Below are 15,961 nucleotides of genomic sequence, written 5' to 3' on the forward strand. Positions count from 1 at the left end.
ACCTAGTGAAACACTGTCTGGGGAGGGTAGAGTGTATGCAGACCTTACCACTACCTCGAGGAGGTAGATAAGAAGGTCTTGCAGAACTATGCATAGACAGAAAACTAGTCTGAAAGATAACATCGAATATAGGACAATTCATACAACTGAATGAGAGTACAATCCTTTATTTTGATTTAATCAACAAGAATCATAACTAGGGATTCTTTTATCAGGTTGAATACAATCAATAGGAGGGGTTGTGTTTGTTCTCAATTCTCCATAAGTTTCCCAACAATACGGTCCATAAAAATGCTTCTTTTCTAATGAAGGTTTAAGCTTTATATCTGCAAGGGAAACACCTGTGCATGGCACAGAGTCACTACACGCAAAATGAACTGGTTTATATGAATAAGTTCCTTCTATGGATTGATATGAAACTCCTGATATTGCTACTGCTGATGTGTGGTTACCACATTTTCTTTTGTCACAATAGAATTGATCTATCATTATTGGTATTTTCACATCTGAGACATGGATATTTGAGAACGTGATTCCATGAACTGAGCCTGAGCCTCCCTGAAAATATTGACATCCTGTGAACATCAAGGTGATCTCAATTGATGGATTCAACAAATGTTTCATTAGTTATACCTGCCATGTTTTGATTCTTACACCAGTCATAGTGTTTTGTAGTGTTGAATCCTGAACTGTTATATTAGAAACACAGGCTTTTGTGTTGTCTTTTCCTAGCCCTCCTATGCTGAATCCATGTCCAGGTCCACAATTCACATCATGAATGAACACAGCTGAACTTCCTGTTTGTATAGATATACAGTCATCTCCTGCATAATGTGTTACAGTTTTCACTTCAAAATCACAAAAAGAAAAGTCTCGAAATCTCTCTAGCGTAAAGAGCTAAGCCCACTATTGTTGTAATTGCTAGAGAAATATAGATTATGTTATATATCTTTCAAAGAGTAATTGATCAAATTATTACCACAAGCAATATCACTGCTGTTAATGACAACATTTTGTGAGTTGTGAAGGTGAATTCCATCAGTATTTGGGCTATCTCCAGGGGATGAAACTGTTATCCCATAAACTTGAACAGCCACACAATGATCAAACTTGAGATGTGCTTTGGGACTGTTTTGGATTGTTATGCCTGTTACAACTACATTGAAACTTCCATGGAACTTCAGTGCCTGCCACATAAAATTGCACCAAAAGTATAAAATAAGAATAAAATCCACTTAATGAGTAAGGGATTTCATGTAGGTAATTGTGTTATTTAACATGGTTTTTCCATTATTTTTGGGCTAACCGGCTCACTGGGAAAATGAACAGTGGGATGTAGATTTTCACTGAAGTAGTGAGAAACTTCCTAATCTTTACTTAAGAAAACATTACTATTTTTTTCTTTTTTCCATCTATTCAATGAAAATATCTATGGGAATAAACAACATTTTTATCATTTTTCAGTGGGGAAAATAGTGATAATTTAGTAAATGGTACTTACTGCTGGTCTTGTTCTGGGCATTTTTCCTTTTGATTTGCTAGTTATCTGTCCAGGCACCAATATAAACAGTCAAGGAATGAATAATAACAATTACTATTAGTTAGAATTAACATTTGGTTGATATGAATGTAGGGTGTTGATTTACTAACATCAAAAGATTAACTTGTAGAACAATTTAGTCAACTATTTTATGAATAGATATAAATGAGGCTTGTTTCTACATGGAATAAATTAAAAGAAATTGCTAGTTGAACAAGGAGAAGGGTCTTAGAAAATATGACTTTGATCGATTGATTTTTACTTGATCACAATAAACTTTTTTCAATAACAAAAAAAATAGATTTTTCATTGCACTCAGATAGATTGCTTGGTTGTCTGATACAATACTTAATGGGAAAGATTTATCTGAGAGGAAATAAAAATATATTTAAGACGAGATTTTTGTAAATTATAAAATTTTTTAGAGATATGTTAAGTCGTATATTTACGGAATGTTTCCAATATTATAACTCTCTCTCAAACTCCAAGAAAGAAAGGAAAGGGATAGGCAAAGTATGATAAGTAGATAGATGAATAAGTAATTATTACCAAAGCAATTTTTGGAGCATAATCATCTTGCTCCTCTGAATAATAATCACCTTCATATTCTTCAATTAATAAAGGAGTATTTTTCCACCAGACTGATCCTTGGCCATCAATAATGCCTTTTCCCTTAACATATATTCCATTTAGCTTTGAGAATTCAAGCCATTGTAATACACCCCACACTTTAGGGTTTGTTGGTGCTATAATTCTCCCATCCAACTATTCAAAAAAATAAAGAGAGAGATATGAAGTGCATACATATTTTTTATAATTCTCATGACTATTAGCATTTCAAAAGTTTTTTGAAAAATGATTTTGGGGAATAGATAGTTAATTTTAAAGATAAAACAGATAAAATATTTTTCCCTTGATGCGCTAAAACAAAAAAGTAAAAATAAAAAAAATATTTTTAATATAGTAGACGAGTAAGAATAAACGAAGGAGGTAATTTGCAAGAGTGACTGAATTAAGGAGAGACTATCTAATTACAAAATATTCTTATCATATTTACTAATTCTCCTTATAGTTTGAACTAGTTACATTCTATATCACTACTTAATAGTTTTATGGCAGATATATCTAGATACGTGTTTTATACACTTAGATACATATTTTTTGCTATCAAATACATTGAAATAGGGAGAGAGGCAAGCGAGATTTGTCTATATATTTCAAATATATGTGATTCACACTAAATACATGTGAATCACAGTAGATACATGTATTGTATGTATGTGATGTGATTTGGATGTATATGAGATATCAGATACATATGAGAGTGGCGAGCGAGATTTTTCTATGTATTTCAGATATATGCAAATTCATTTGGATACAGTGTATCTTGAGCAAATTATATCTAGAAGTATCTGAATAATACCAAAATCTGATAAAATTCGTAATATTGCAAACTAAAATGTATCTAAGTAATTAGCTTCTCGACTAGTGAAACTTAGGGGAGTTACCCCTTCAATTAAACTTACAAAAATATTAGTGGACTGAATGTATATACCTGGAAAACAATGTTTTTCTCACAATGTGACCCTGAAAAAGTGATAGGACCAACTAGGAAATCATAATCTGATGGAACCATCATAACTGAACCTTCAACTTTGCAAGCTTCAATCCATGTTGCTTCAAATGCCTGCCAAGACAATGATAAAGTTGCAACAGACATGTTCTTTGGTGAAATTAGGATTAGGGTTAACTTGAAAATAATTATGGAATATGTGGCAAATAAAGAAACAAAATGTTACTCTCTTCGATCTATTTTAATTATCGTGCTTACTAAAAATTATTATTATTATTTGAGAAAAAATTATGACATAATTAATTATTTTAGAAAATGTGTAAAGATTAATGTGGTGAAAGAAAGTATACTAATAAATTGAGATAAAAAAATAAATAAATAAGGATAATTTAATCAAATTATCATTTAAGTTAATATTTAGAAAATATATATATATATAACAAGTACTCACATAATTAAATGCATAATAATAAAAATATGGCTCTATTTATTTTAGGCTTTTAGTATTTTCAATAATCTAATAAAATTCACTATTGTGTGTTGAAACCAAAAAGTTAGGGTGTATACGTCCGGAGAAAAATATTTCTTTTTTGTATGTTTGGTTGAATAAAATTTTTGAAAAATATTTTTTCTAGCTATAATAGAAAGAAGGTAAAACAAGTTTTGTAAGTGACATTCAATGTGTTTTATTAGTCCCCCAACCCTTACACCTTATCACCCGTCACCGTCCCCACCATCCCCGAGGCCCACAACCATCCCCTCACACCTCTATATGTTTTTTATATATATTATACATAAATGTTAGTAAAATAAAAAAAATTACTATTAATCGAATGCAAGAAAATAAGTTTTAAAAAAAACAATTTGATTTTTTAGGAAAATATTTTTTTACGAATAATAAACCTTCATACCAAACAGATGAATGTTTTCTAATAAAACTTTCAGATATAACATAATTATATACTTTAATATTATATCAGAATAGTAATAAGTCTCGTATCGTCGCTACTACCTACTATAAGAATTAGAGTCAATAACTCACACGTGAGGAACATATAATTGAATACTAATAGTAAGAGAAGTATGTTAAGACATGACTAAAATATTGTGAAATAATAGTACTCTATATACTTTCTTGGTTCTTATTAATTTGTCCTGTTTTATATTGATATGTCGATTAAGAGAATAATATATTCTCTATCTTAATTTATGTATTGTATTTTGAAATATTGTGGATTATCAATTAATGTGACTTATACTATTTTTATGAAGCTAAGTTTACAAATATAAAAATTCATCTAAAAAAAAGATTTTATGCGTAAATTTCTGGTTAAACTTAATATGTTTGACTTTTGAAAACAAAATGTGTCACATAAATTGAGACATATGAATTTACCATATTACCCCTATTAATTGATAGGATTCCAAAATCAATTTACTCATTAAAGAGGTTCTATCTTTTTTGTAAACATTATGTATCTAAATATATTGAATGTATAATAGATATAAAGAAACATTGTATTTTTTTTATTTGTCAAAAATAAAAAAAGTTAAAATTAGAAAACAAAAGGGAATATTATAGAGTATGATATCTTACTTTGGTGTCATATGTGATTCCATCACCTTTAGCACCATAATCTAAGACATTAAAGACATAAAAATTCTCAATACTTGACTCTTGTGACCTAGCATTACATGTTGCATTCTCCAAACTATAATAGATTACTAAAACCAACAAAATAACTAAATTCATGAGATCTGTACTAAACCTCGACATTTTGATTTAATGAGAGAAAGATTTAAAGATGTACTCTCTCTCTCTCTCTCTTAATTAAATTATTATTATTTCTATTGATGATATTTATAGGCTTAATATGTCTGATAAACCAAATTAGCACTGTGCATTCATGTGACAACATGTATTACGTATATATATACCTTTCTTGTAGTGTGGGATAATTAAGTTCATTATTTATTAATTCTTATATTACTACTAGAAAATACGAAATTAGCTATAGAACTAATCGATAATTTCCAACTAATTTGTTGCTAAATAGCTCGTAATTGATGTTTGTATCATTCTTTGCTAATCCATAGCTAAATGGAATTAACATGAAGCTTTTATTGTTCAGTTTTCAGAAAAGGGTTCAAAATATATCTGAATTTTGACCCAAATTATTGTAATGATACCATACTTTAAAGAGGATCTTTTATCCTTGCACTATTTAATATTGTATTCTAAAGGTATATATGGGTTCACGTGGACACATTATTATTTATAACGATGCAATATTTATGATGTCCACGTAGACACATATATATACCTTTAAAATACACTATTAAAAAGTGCAGTGATAAAAGATCCTTTCCAAAGTTCGATATCGTTACAACAATTTTAGTCAAAATTTGAATACATTTCAAACATTTTACTCTTTAATTATGAAATATTTTTCATCGCATTTTTTGTAAGATCTTGTATTACGACAAACAAATTGAAAATGAAGTAGAATATTTAATTCATTACAAACGAGAACATTGAGATTAATTATCGAGTACTTAATGATTTCTATATGATATATATGTTGTTAATTATATCTTGCTAATTAGGTATTTTAGTTCAAAAAGAATCAATAAGTATATACTTGTTTTAGGCTAAAAGGAATATTAAGTAGGTGTTACGTGTGCATGAAGAAGAAGTGTTTTTCATCGTGCTGATGATGAATCATTTGACTCCACACTCGTTCTTGCCTTGTAAGTGATATTTTCTTGAAGTTTGAGCATTGAAATCATGAAATTTCATTACTCAGTGTTTTCTAATTACGTGTCACATTTCGTTTTTCTATGGTCAAACATTTCGTTTTTCTATGATCAAACAATGTAAATTTGATCGAGAATTTGCTTATAAATTTTAATTTTTTAAAAATAAAATTTATAGATTATTGAAACAATACTATAAATTACAATGATTGACAATTTAAAATATTTTATAAGATATATGAGAAACTTATAGTCAAAAATAGACTTATATAAATCTCAAAATCTAAAATACGTCACAGAAATTGAGATAAAACTCAAAACTTAAAATGCGTCACAGAAATTGATATAAAGGAAATACTGTTTTCAGTATTGTACGTGTATATAATTATGAGCATTTTGATTGTCCGCAATATTGCTCAAAATGATTAGGGGATTGTGTTAAAATGTTTTGATGATTGGAAAAGTGTTAACTTTCCCATTTTTAGTTAATGTAGTTAGTCTGTTAGTTTTCCTATTTTCTGTTAATAGAGTTGGTTAGCTAGCTTTGTATGCACATGGTTAGTTAGCTGCAGATTCAGTTAGTTAGTGTGTGTGTGTTGTAAGCGTGAGTGGAATGATTGGAGTTGGTTAGAGGATTAACATTGCTGCACTATGCTTGTATATATATACAGATCACATGTAAAATCCATGAATGAGAATAACAACTTCTTCCTTCTTCCTCCTCCTCTTCTTCTTCTTCTTCTTCTTCAAACTCAGCTTATTCCTAAAAGCTTCAATGGAGTAATTTCGAACTCCTTGTTAGAATTTGTCATGGTATCAGAGCGAGGTTAGATCAGAACAGTGTAGGTTGTGAAGAAGACAACAACAGACAACAATGGTGGCTGGAAGAATTGATCCAAATGATCCTCTTTATATAGGTCCATCAGATGCTTCAAGTGCAGTTTTGATTCCTATCAAACTCACAGGACCTAAAAATTATGGTGTATGGAGTAGATCAATGAGAATTGCTTTGACAGGGAAGAGGGAAATTGGATTCATTACAGGAGCTTGCAACAGATCTTTGTATCGAGATGAGTTACATGAACAGTGGGAAACATGTAATGCAATTGTGCTATCTTGGTTGATGAATTCAGTTAGTGAAGATCTTCTAAGTGGAATAGTTTATGCTACTAGTGCTTATACAGTTTGGCAAGACTTAAAAGAGAGGTTCGACAAGGTTAATCGAATGAGGATTTATCAATTATACAGGGAGATCAACACACTCTCACAAGGTACTGATTCTGTTTCATCATACTACACCAAACTGAAGAACTTGTGGGGGGAATTTGATGCACTTGTGCCATCTCCTAGTTGTGCTTGTCCAAAATCCAAAGAGTATGCTGATCATCTGTATCAGCTTAGACTAATTCACTTTCTTAGTGGGTTGAATGAGTCGTATGAACAGGCTAAGAGACAAATTTTGCTAAAAGGTGTTACTCCTACTATTAATCAAGCTTATGCTATGATTATAGAGGATGAGCTGCAACAACAAACAGCTTGTGTATCCATTGCTTACAAGGTATCTGATGTAGTGGCTATGAATGTTAACAGAGGGAACAATTATAATCAAGGAAATCAGAATAACAAAGGAAGAAGATGTGAACATTGTCAATATACTGGGCATACTAAGGAGAATTGTTACAGGTTAATTGATTATCCAGCTGATTGGAAACACAGAAAAAGGTCTGGTTTTAATAATGCACGGTCAGGCCACATGCATTCTTCATCTGGAGGAAATAACCATAACCTTGTTGGAGAAGCTAACAATATATCCAAAGAGAACTCCGGAGAAGCCTCTTCTAGTCATCATGAAGTAAACAATGCTTTTATGGCTAGAGGACATGCATTCACTGATGGAGAATATAAGCAAATAATGGACATGTTAGGGAAAGATAAGAGGGAAGTGAAGCAGTCCAACATGACAGGTATGGCAAATTGCTTTTCAACTAATGTTGCCTCTCATTGTTGGATAGTAGACTCTGGTGCTTCTCATCATATTACAACAAATGAACATCTGCTAAAAAATAGTAAATGTACAGCTAGCTCTCACCAAGACAAAGTGAAATTACCTACAGGTGACAAGGCCTCTATAACACACATAGGAGATACACATTTGTTTAGAAATGAAGTGATCAAAGATGTGATGTGTGTACTTGAGTTCAAGTTCAACCTGCTGTCTGTATCACAATTAACTAGGGAACTATCTTGTTTTGTTTCCTTTTACCCTGAATTCTGTATATTTCAGGATCTTTACAGTGGCAGGGTGAAGGGGATTGGTAGGGAAGAAAGGAGCCTGTACATATTCAGAACTAATTCTGACATGAAGAGCAAATGTGAAACTCAAAGTCCTCAGAAAATTGTTGCAGAGGTATCACTACAAGATTGTGAATTGTGGCATAGAAGGCTTGGTCATCCTTCAAACCAAGTGTTACATTGTTTAGATATATTACATAATAATAAAGGCAGTGATATACTTACCAGTTGCTCAGTATGTCTATTAGCTAAGCAAACTAGATTGTCATTCCCTATCAGTGCATCAAAAACCTCTAAATGTTTTGAACTTGTTCACATGGATCTTTGGGGACCATATAAGATTCCCACATTTGATAAGAAATACTATTTTCTTACAGTTGTTGATGATTACAGCAGATATACTTGGGTACATTTACTACAGCTCAAATCTGAAACTATAGTAGCTATGAAAACTTTCTTTACATTGATAAAGAATCAGTTTGGGTGTATAATCAAGATTGTACGGTCAGACAATGGAACAGAGTTTTTCAATTCTCAATGCAAAGAATTGTTTACAAGTCTAGGTACTATACATCAGAGTAGTTGTCCTCACACACCACAACAAAATGGTGTAGTGGAGAGGAAGCATAGACACATATTGAATGTAGCTAGAGCTATCAGATTTCAGTCTTGTATGCCACTTAGATTCTGGGGAATTTGTGTTCAAGCAGCTGTGTATTTGATTAACAGACTACCATCATCCAATCTTCATAACAAAAGTCCATATGAGAGGCTATTTTCTAAGTCTCCTAATATCAGCCATTTGAGAGTTATAGGCTGTCTTGGTTATGCTTCTATTATTCCTAGAAATGATAAATTCTCAGAAAGAGCAAATCCTGTGATCATGATGGGATATTCAGAAACTCAGAAGGGCTATTTGTTAATGGATATACAGACTAAGAAGTTCCTAGTGAATAGAGATGTGGTATTTCAAGAATATATCTTTCCTTTTGTCACTTCAAAACCTTCACAAGCACCTGTTAATGATCTATCACCTGATAGCCTTGAAGAACTAAATGATTCAGAAGAGACAACACCTGATGATTGTATACAAACAGATACACAGATTTCTACTAATTTGAATGATGTTATTTCTACTAGTTTGAGTGATGTTCCTGATGAAATATTGCATACTCAGCATGAAGAGATGTTAATCCAAGACTCAAATGTTGATTCAGTGTCTTCTAGAAAGTCATCTAGACTTACTAAACCTCCCATTTGGATGAAAGATTATATGACTACTGCTATTGGACAGAATAGTAAGTATCTTCTGGCAAATCGTCTTAGTTATGATCATATGTCATCAAAGTATCATAGCTACCTAGCCAACTTTTCAGTACAGTAGAACCTCAAACATTTGGCCAAGCTAGTAAAGATCCAAAATGGATTGAGGCCATGAAATTAGAAGTTAAAGCTCTTGAAGATAACAAGACATGGTTGGTGGTTGATTTACCTTTAGGGAAATATACTGTTGGTTCTAAATGGATCTACAAAATCAAATACAAGGCTGATGGAGACATAGAAAGATTTAAAGCTAGACTTGTAGCTAAGGGTTATAGTCAACAAGAAGGATTGGATTATCATGATACATTCTCACAACTTGCAAAAATGGTAACTGTTAGAAGTGTGATTGCAGTGGCAGTTTCAAAAGGATGGTTTCTTTACCAAATGGATGTATACAATGCCTTTTTACAAGGAGATTTGGATGAGGAAGTGTATATGGAGATGCCTGAAGGTTTCAGATCTCAAGGGTCAACCAAAGTTCGTAAATTGCTTAAATCCTTGTATGGACTTAAGCAAGCATCCAGACAATGGAATATCAAGTTGACCAACACTTTGTTATCTGCAGGCTTCATCCAAAGTTCTTATGATTATTCATTGTTCACTTTGAAGAAGCCAGAGGGGATAGTTATAGTACTGATCTATGTTGATGATTTACTCATTACTGGTGACAATGAGTCATTAATCAGAGAAGCAAAAGAAGTATTGCATCAGAAGTTTAAACTCAAAGATTTATGAGAACTCAAATATTTCTTAGGAATTGAGGTGCTAAGGTCCAGAACATGTGTTATCTTGAATCAAAGGAAATACATATTGGAGCTTATTTCTGATACATGATTGAGTGGTGCAAAACCTGTGAATACACCATTAGAAACTAACTTAAGGTTGACATCAGTAGAATTTGATCAAACTGCTGGACTACAAGGAGATGATGTGCTAATAGATAATTCAGCCTACCAAAGATTAGTGGGAAAATTAATGTATGCTACCATTACAAGACCTGATATTAGTTATGCTGTGCAAACACTAAGTCAGTTTATGCAACATCCAAAAAGGTCTCATTGGGAAGCAGCTATCAGGGTGGTGAGATACTTAAAAGGAACAGTTGGTCAGGGCATATGGCTGAAGGCTCAGCCAGCTACAATATTAACATGTTCGTGTGATTCAGACTGGGATGCATGTCCTAATACTAGGAGGTCAGTAACAGGCTACATAGTAAAATTTGGAGATTCTTCAGTGTCTTGGAAGTCCAAGAAGCAACAGACAGTGTCTAGAAGTTCAGCTGAAGCTAAATACAGAAGCATGGCTTCAGTAGTAGCAGAAGTGACATGGTTGATAGGATTGTTCAATGAGCTCAATGTGTCAATACAAATGCCAATCACAGTGTGGAGTGATAGTAAATCTGCTATTCAGTTAGCTGCAAATCCAGTGTTCCATGAAAGAACCAAGCACATCGAAATAGATTGTCATTTCATTAGAGTCAAAGTTAAGACTGGATTGATTCAAACAGAGTATGTACACACACATCAACAAATTGCTGATCTATTAACCAAAGGATTGAGTCATGCTCAACATCTTCATCTGTTAGGCAGGCTAGGTGTGCTTAACGTATTGCACCCTTCAGCTTGAGGGGGAGTGTTAACTTTCCCATTTTTAGTTAATGTAGTTAGTCTGTTAGTTTTCCTATTTTCTGTTAATATAGTTGGTTATCTAGCTCTGTATGCACATGGTTAGTTAACTGCAGATTCAGTTAGTTAGTGTGTGTGTGTGTTTTAAGCGTGAGTGGAATGATTGGAGTTGGTTAGAGGATTAACATTGCTGCACTATGGTTGTATATATATACAGATCACATGTAAAATCCATGAATGAGAATAACAACTTCTTCCTTCTTCCTCTTCTTCTTCAAACTCAGCTTATTTCTAAAAGCTTCAATGGAGTAATTTCGAACTCCTTGTTAGAATTTGTCAAAAAGGAATGTCCACATAAATATATTATAAATGTATAATATATTTTGTATTATATATATTTAGTATTAATTAAGCGAAATTATTAGTCTCAATGATATCAATATAACATATAATGTTAATTTAGTATCAATTAAGCAAATTTAATTAGGGAGTTAATAGTATTATTATTTTGTGAATATGAATACAAAGGGATATACATTTATAATTATTTTGTTTTTAAGAGTATTTGCTTAGTTCCAAAAAAAAAAAAAGAGGCAAAATAGAAAAGCTTAAAATAATGACCTTATACATGTGTTAATTTATCTTGGTGAGCACATGACTTTAAAATATTGAGTTCACTACCGTAAGTTGATAGATTAGAAAAAATTGCATAGAAATTGAGGAATAAATATTTTTTTGAATAATTTAATTCACAAAGATAAAAGAGTTTTGGGTACTGTTTCTTCATAATTTGAGAGTCGATAATGACATATTTCTTCAACTTAGAAAATTACATCTTATCTTTTTATGATTTTTTCATGAATATATGAAATTCTCAAGATGTCTTCCCAAGGTAATAGTTTACCTTTTATTTAGGCATTAGTTAGGATTTAAGGTCAAGAAGCTTCCAATAATTCCAACTGAAATAGAATTTATTTTATAAAATCTTATAAAATTTTGATATCTACACATACCCCTAAAATATTTGTATATCATTAAAGCATTATTCAATCATTCTAGAAAATAACTCAACATAGCTAGGCAGTACATGTATCTTTTTGATAAAATGAGAAAATTCCTAATTAAATTTTCAGTAATACTATTTTCTTGCTTTTTAGGATAAGAAGGGCCCAAATGATGAGCAGTCATAAATATAATCAAGACAGCAAGTTATAGAAGCAAACTGAAATGTATTAACATTGCTAATCTTTGGTTATTAATTTACATGAAGTACGCAATAGTTATCTCGCTCATACTTATCAGATAATTTAAATTATCTAGGCTAAAACAGATGTGAAGAAAATATTTAGTATCTTTTCTTTTTGTATCTTTAATGGAATTTGAATATGAAATTTCGTGATTTTCAACCTAAGCTAATTCATTAGCCATTAAATTATATGTTTGACTCGATTGTATTACCACTGCAAGAAATTTCACTTTTTTGTGGTGATCACATAATCGCAGCTAAAGACTAGAAAGTCTTATTAAATGACCACTAAATCACACTCTTAGATGTTTGGTTCTAACTTTATAACATTTGTGAATGTGAAATCTCATATGTGGCTTATGTCTCGTGCATACATCATTAGAAATATCATGTCAATATATTATAATTGTGACTTAGATATTCCTTTTAATTTAGATTCCATTGGTCTCTTTACGAGATAATAATTACTCTTGAAATTTCACAGTGTCGTGGAAATTAATCAAAAAGTCGCAATCCAAAGAGAATATTCCTCAACCTTATTTCGTAATCAAATAATTAACTAAAATCAATGTGTCGATCAAAGAGGGATTATACATATATATGGTAAATTCTTTTGGCTAAACTTTATTAAACTTTTGGTCCCTTTTTCGACTTAAATTCTTTTGGTGAACTTAAAAAGAAAGTACTTTCAAGTGTTCGAGTAGAACTACTATAAATCGATTACAATATTGATAAGATGATCTTTAGAGATATCCTAACTTTCACGCCTTCAAATTGAGGTGAAATGTGATTGATAATTGAAGAATCTAATCAAATAATTAATTTACAAGATCATTAAATATTGTTTCACTGGCTAATTAGTCCAATCACATGTATACAAACATAAATTATAGCAAAATAACAACAAGTTAAAATCCTACCTTGTCATGATTGAAATTGTTCTTAGGAACAATAGTTTTTTTCCAGGAAAGAAAAGAAAAAAAAGAAGAGAATAAGAGTATCTATGTATCTATTCAATTAGAAAGATACTAAAACTTGACCACATTAAACAATTACATCAAAGACTCTCTTATATAGAGAGACTACTGCTAACTAACTATCAGAAAGTTAGTTATAACTAACTTTCTGAACTACTAACTAACTTCCTGAACTAATTAATTCTTTTTTCTTGTTTTTTGATACTCTTAACACTCCCCCTCAAGCTAGGAAGGGGAGAATATATCACACAATCCTAGCATGGAAATAAGAAAATTATGTTGCACTCTAGTAAGCCCCTTAGTTAACATGTCTGTTGGTTTCTCTTGTGTTGGAATGTAGTTTGTAGTTATCATTCCTTGAAGTAGTTTTTCTCTGATGAAATAACAATCAACATCAATGTATTTTGTCCTCTCGTGATACACATGAGTTGTTGTTATTTGCATTGCAAACTTACTATCACTGAAGACACTTACTGAAAGTATTATCTCACATCCAATTTCCTTCATCAAACCTAGTATCCATACTAACTCTTCAACAACTGCTGCAAGACTCCCGAATTGTGCTTCTGCAGAACTTCTGAAAACTTAGTTTGTTTCTTTGACTTCCAAGCTACTATGGAATCTCCTAGTTTCACAAAGTAACTAGTAAAGTTTGTGGACAAGTTGTCCAATCAGCATCACAATAGGCACTGATTTTTCTTCTGAACTATTGGATAGGAGAATTCCCAACCCTGGCTGGTTTTTAATATACCTCACCACTCTAAGTGCAACTTCCATATGTTACTTCTTAAGATCTTGTAGGAACTGACTTAAAGTTTGCATACCAAAAGTTATATCAGGTCTAGTCATTGTTAGATAGAGAAGCTTCCCAAATAGCCTCTGGTATCCCATATGATCAGCAAGAGGATCATGCCCAAGTTTCATATTTTTTACATGATCATCAAACTGTTTTGAAGTGAGCTTCAGATTGTAATCTATTGGAGTATCAGCTGGCTTGGCTACTCTTAATCCCAACTCATACAACTCTAATGTATACTTCCTTTGATACATCAGAATCTCTTTTTCAAATCTTGGAAACTCAATACCAAAGAAAAACCTTAATTCTCCTAAATCTTTCATCTTGAAAGCTTGTTGAAAGGTGTTTTTGTTTCCTATTTAAGCTTTAATCTATCACCAGTGATCAACATCTCATCTACATATACTAATACAGGTGTGACTCATTCATATGTCTTCATAACATATAGAGGGGGATCATATTGACTCTGAACAAAACCAAACCTCACCAATCCTTTGACAACTTTATATTCCATTGCCTAGAAGCTTGCTTTAAACCATATAGGAATTTGACTAGTCTACACACCTTATTCTCCCCCTGATTTACAAGTCCCTGAGGCAAGTCCATATATATTTCATCAGTGAGATCACCATTTAGAAAGGAATTATAGACATCCATTTGATGGATATACCATTTTTTCCTTGTTGCAGTGGCTAGAACAGTTCTTACTGTTTTCATTTTCACCACTGGAGAAAAAGTCTCCTTAAAATCTATTTCTTCTCTTTGATTATACCCCTTTTATACTAGCCTAGCTTTGAACGTTTATACCTCACTTGAAGCCTAATATTTTATCTTGTAAACCCACTTGCAACTAATAAACTTCTTACCTTCAGGTAGACTAACCACATCCCAAGTATGATTGTGACTCAAAGATTCTATTTCATCTTTCATAACTTGTATCCACCTTAGATATTTGTTGGCCTCTAAGTAAGTGGTTGGTTCAGTAACTGAAGAAGAGGTTGTTACACAAGCCATATACTCTTTGAACAACCTTCCATAATACACACATTTTGATAAGGCACAGGGAACTTCCTTGTGAATATTCAAGGACACAAAATCAGCCATCCGGGTTGGTGTTTTCCTGTCTCTAGTTGACTTCCTCTTATCCTGCACTTTATGGGAACTGTTTGTATCAACTTGTGTCACCTCATGATGTACATGCTAAAAGTTTGAGACTATACCTTGTGAGCTTGCTGTTGGGTTTTGTTTGTCCTAAATTTCTTACCATAAATAGGTTTTCCTCTTAGGAAAAGGTTTTGAATTGGCTAATCCTTTTTTGGTAGGAAAAGGTTTAGGATTCTATAAATAGAGGCATATTCCTTCTAACTTAATTAACATTCATAATGTAGTCTTAAGAGCTTTGAGAGTTTGGTTAGGGGAAGAATTTATGGGTCACAAGTTGGATATGTTATCACTTGTGTGAACCTCCCATGTATTCCGAGTGAATTGGTTGAGGTTGTTTTCCTCTGTATTTTGTACTCTCATATTTATAGTGGATTGCTCATCTCCTTTATGGACGTAGGTCGATTGACCGAACCACGTTAAATCTCTGTGTCTTTTGGTATATTTCTCGTTGTCTTCTTACTCGTGGTCTTTCGATGTTTGCATTGCTAGCTTCCGCATTTACACCTGCTTATTTTCGGTCCCAACAAGTGGTATCAGAGCCAGATTCAATGACGGAGTTAGGTTCAGTGGTTCGATAATCGATGATTGAACCAGGTTAGAAAGATGTGTTCATCTTGGCGGTGTAGTTCTAGCAGTAACCTTTTTTTACAGTAATGAAGATTTTGTTG

General features: G+C 32.2%; 1 protein-coding gene across 1 annotated transcript; it reads right to left on the reverse strand.

Moving 5' to 3' along the window:
- Window positions 1-141: 141 nt before the first annotated feature.
- On the reverse strand, window positions 142-4,923 carry LOC101253391 (polygalacturonase At1g48100-like). Its single transcript, XM_069286720.1, has 7 exons — window positions 4,711-4,923; window positions 3,096-3,227; window positions 2,090-2,305; window positions 1,502-1,546; window positions 980-1,187; window positions 634-824; window positions 142-558 (listed from the first exon to the last, which is right to left on the reverse strand). The coding sequence occupies exons 1-7, from the start codon at window positions 4,888-4,890 to the stop codon at window positions 181-183; spliced, it is 1,350 nt and encodes a 449-aa protein (XP_069142821.1). The 5' UTR covers window positions 4,891-4,923; the 3' UTR covers window positions 142-180.
- Between the last annotated feature and the right edge of the window lie 11,038 nt (window positions 4,924-15,961).

The sequence above is a fragment of the Solanum lycopersicum genome, chromosome 7, assembly GCF_036512215.1.
Source record: "Solanum lycopersicum chromosome 7, SLM_r2.1".
In the NCBI taxonomy this organism is placed as follows: Eukaryota; Viridiplantae; Streptophyta; class Magnoliopsida; order Solanales; family Solanaceae; genus Solanum; species Solanum lycopersicum.

Bases quoted from the DNA above. Each gene is read 5' to 3' on its own strand.
- LOC101253391 (XM_069286720.1), bottom strand. From the start codon at position 4,890: ATGTCGAGGTTTAGTACAGATCTCATGAATTTAGTTATTTTGTTGGTT. The intron at 1,547-2,089 runs GTAATAATTACT...GTGCCTGGACAG, and splicing joins ATGCTCCAAAAATTGCTTTG to ATAACTAGCAAATCAAAAGG. The intron at 825-979 runs GTAATAATTTGA...CACATTATGCAG, and splicing joins CAGCAGTGATATTGCTTGTG to GAGATGACTGTATATCTATA.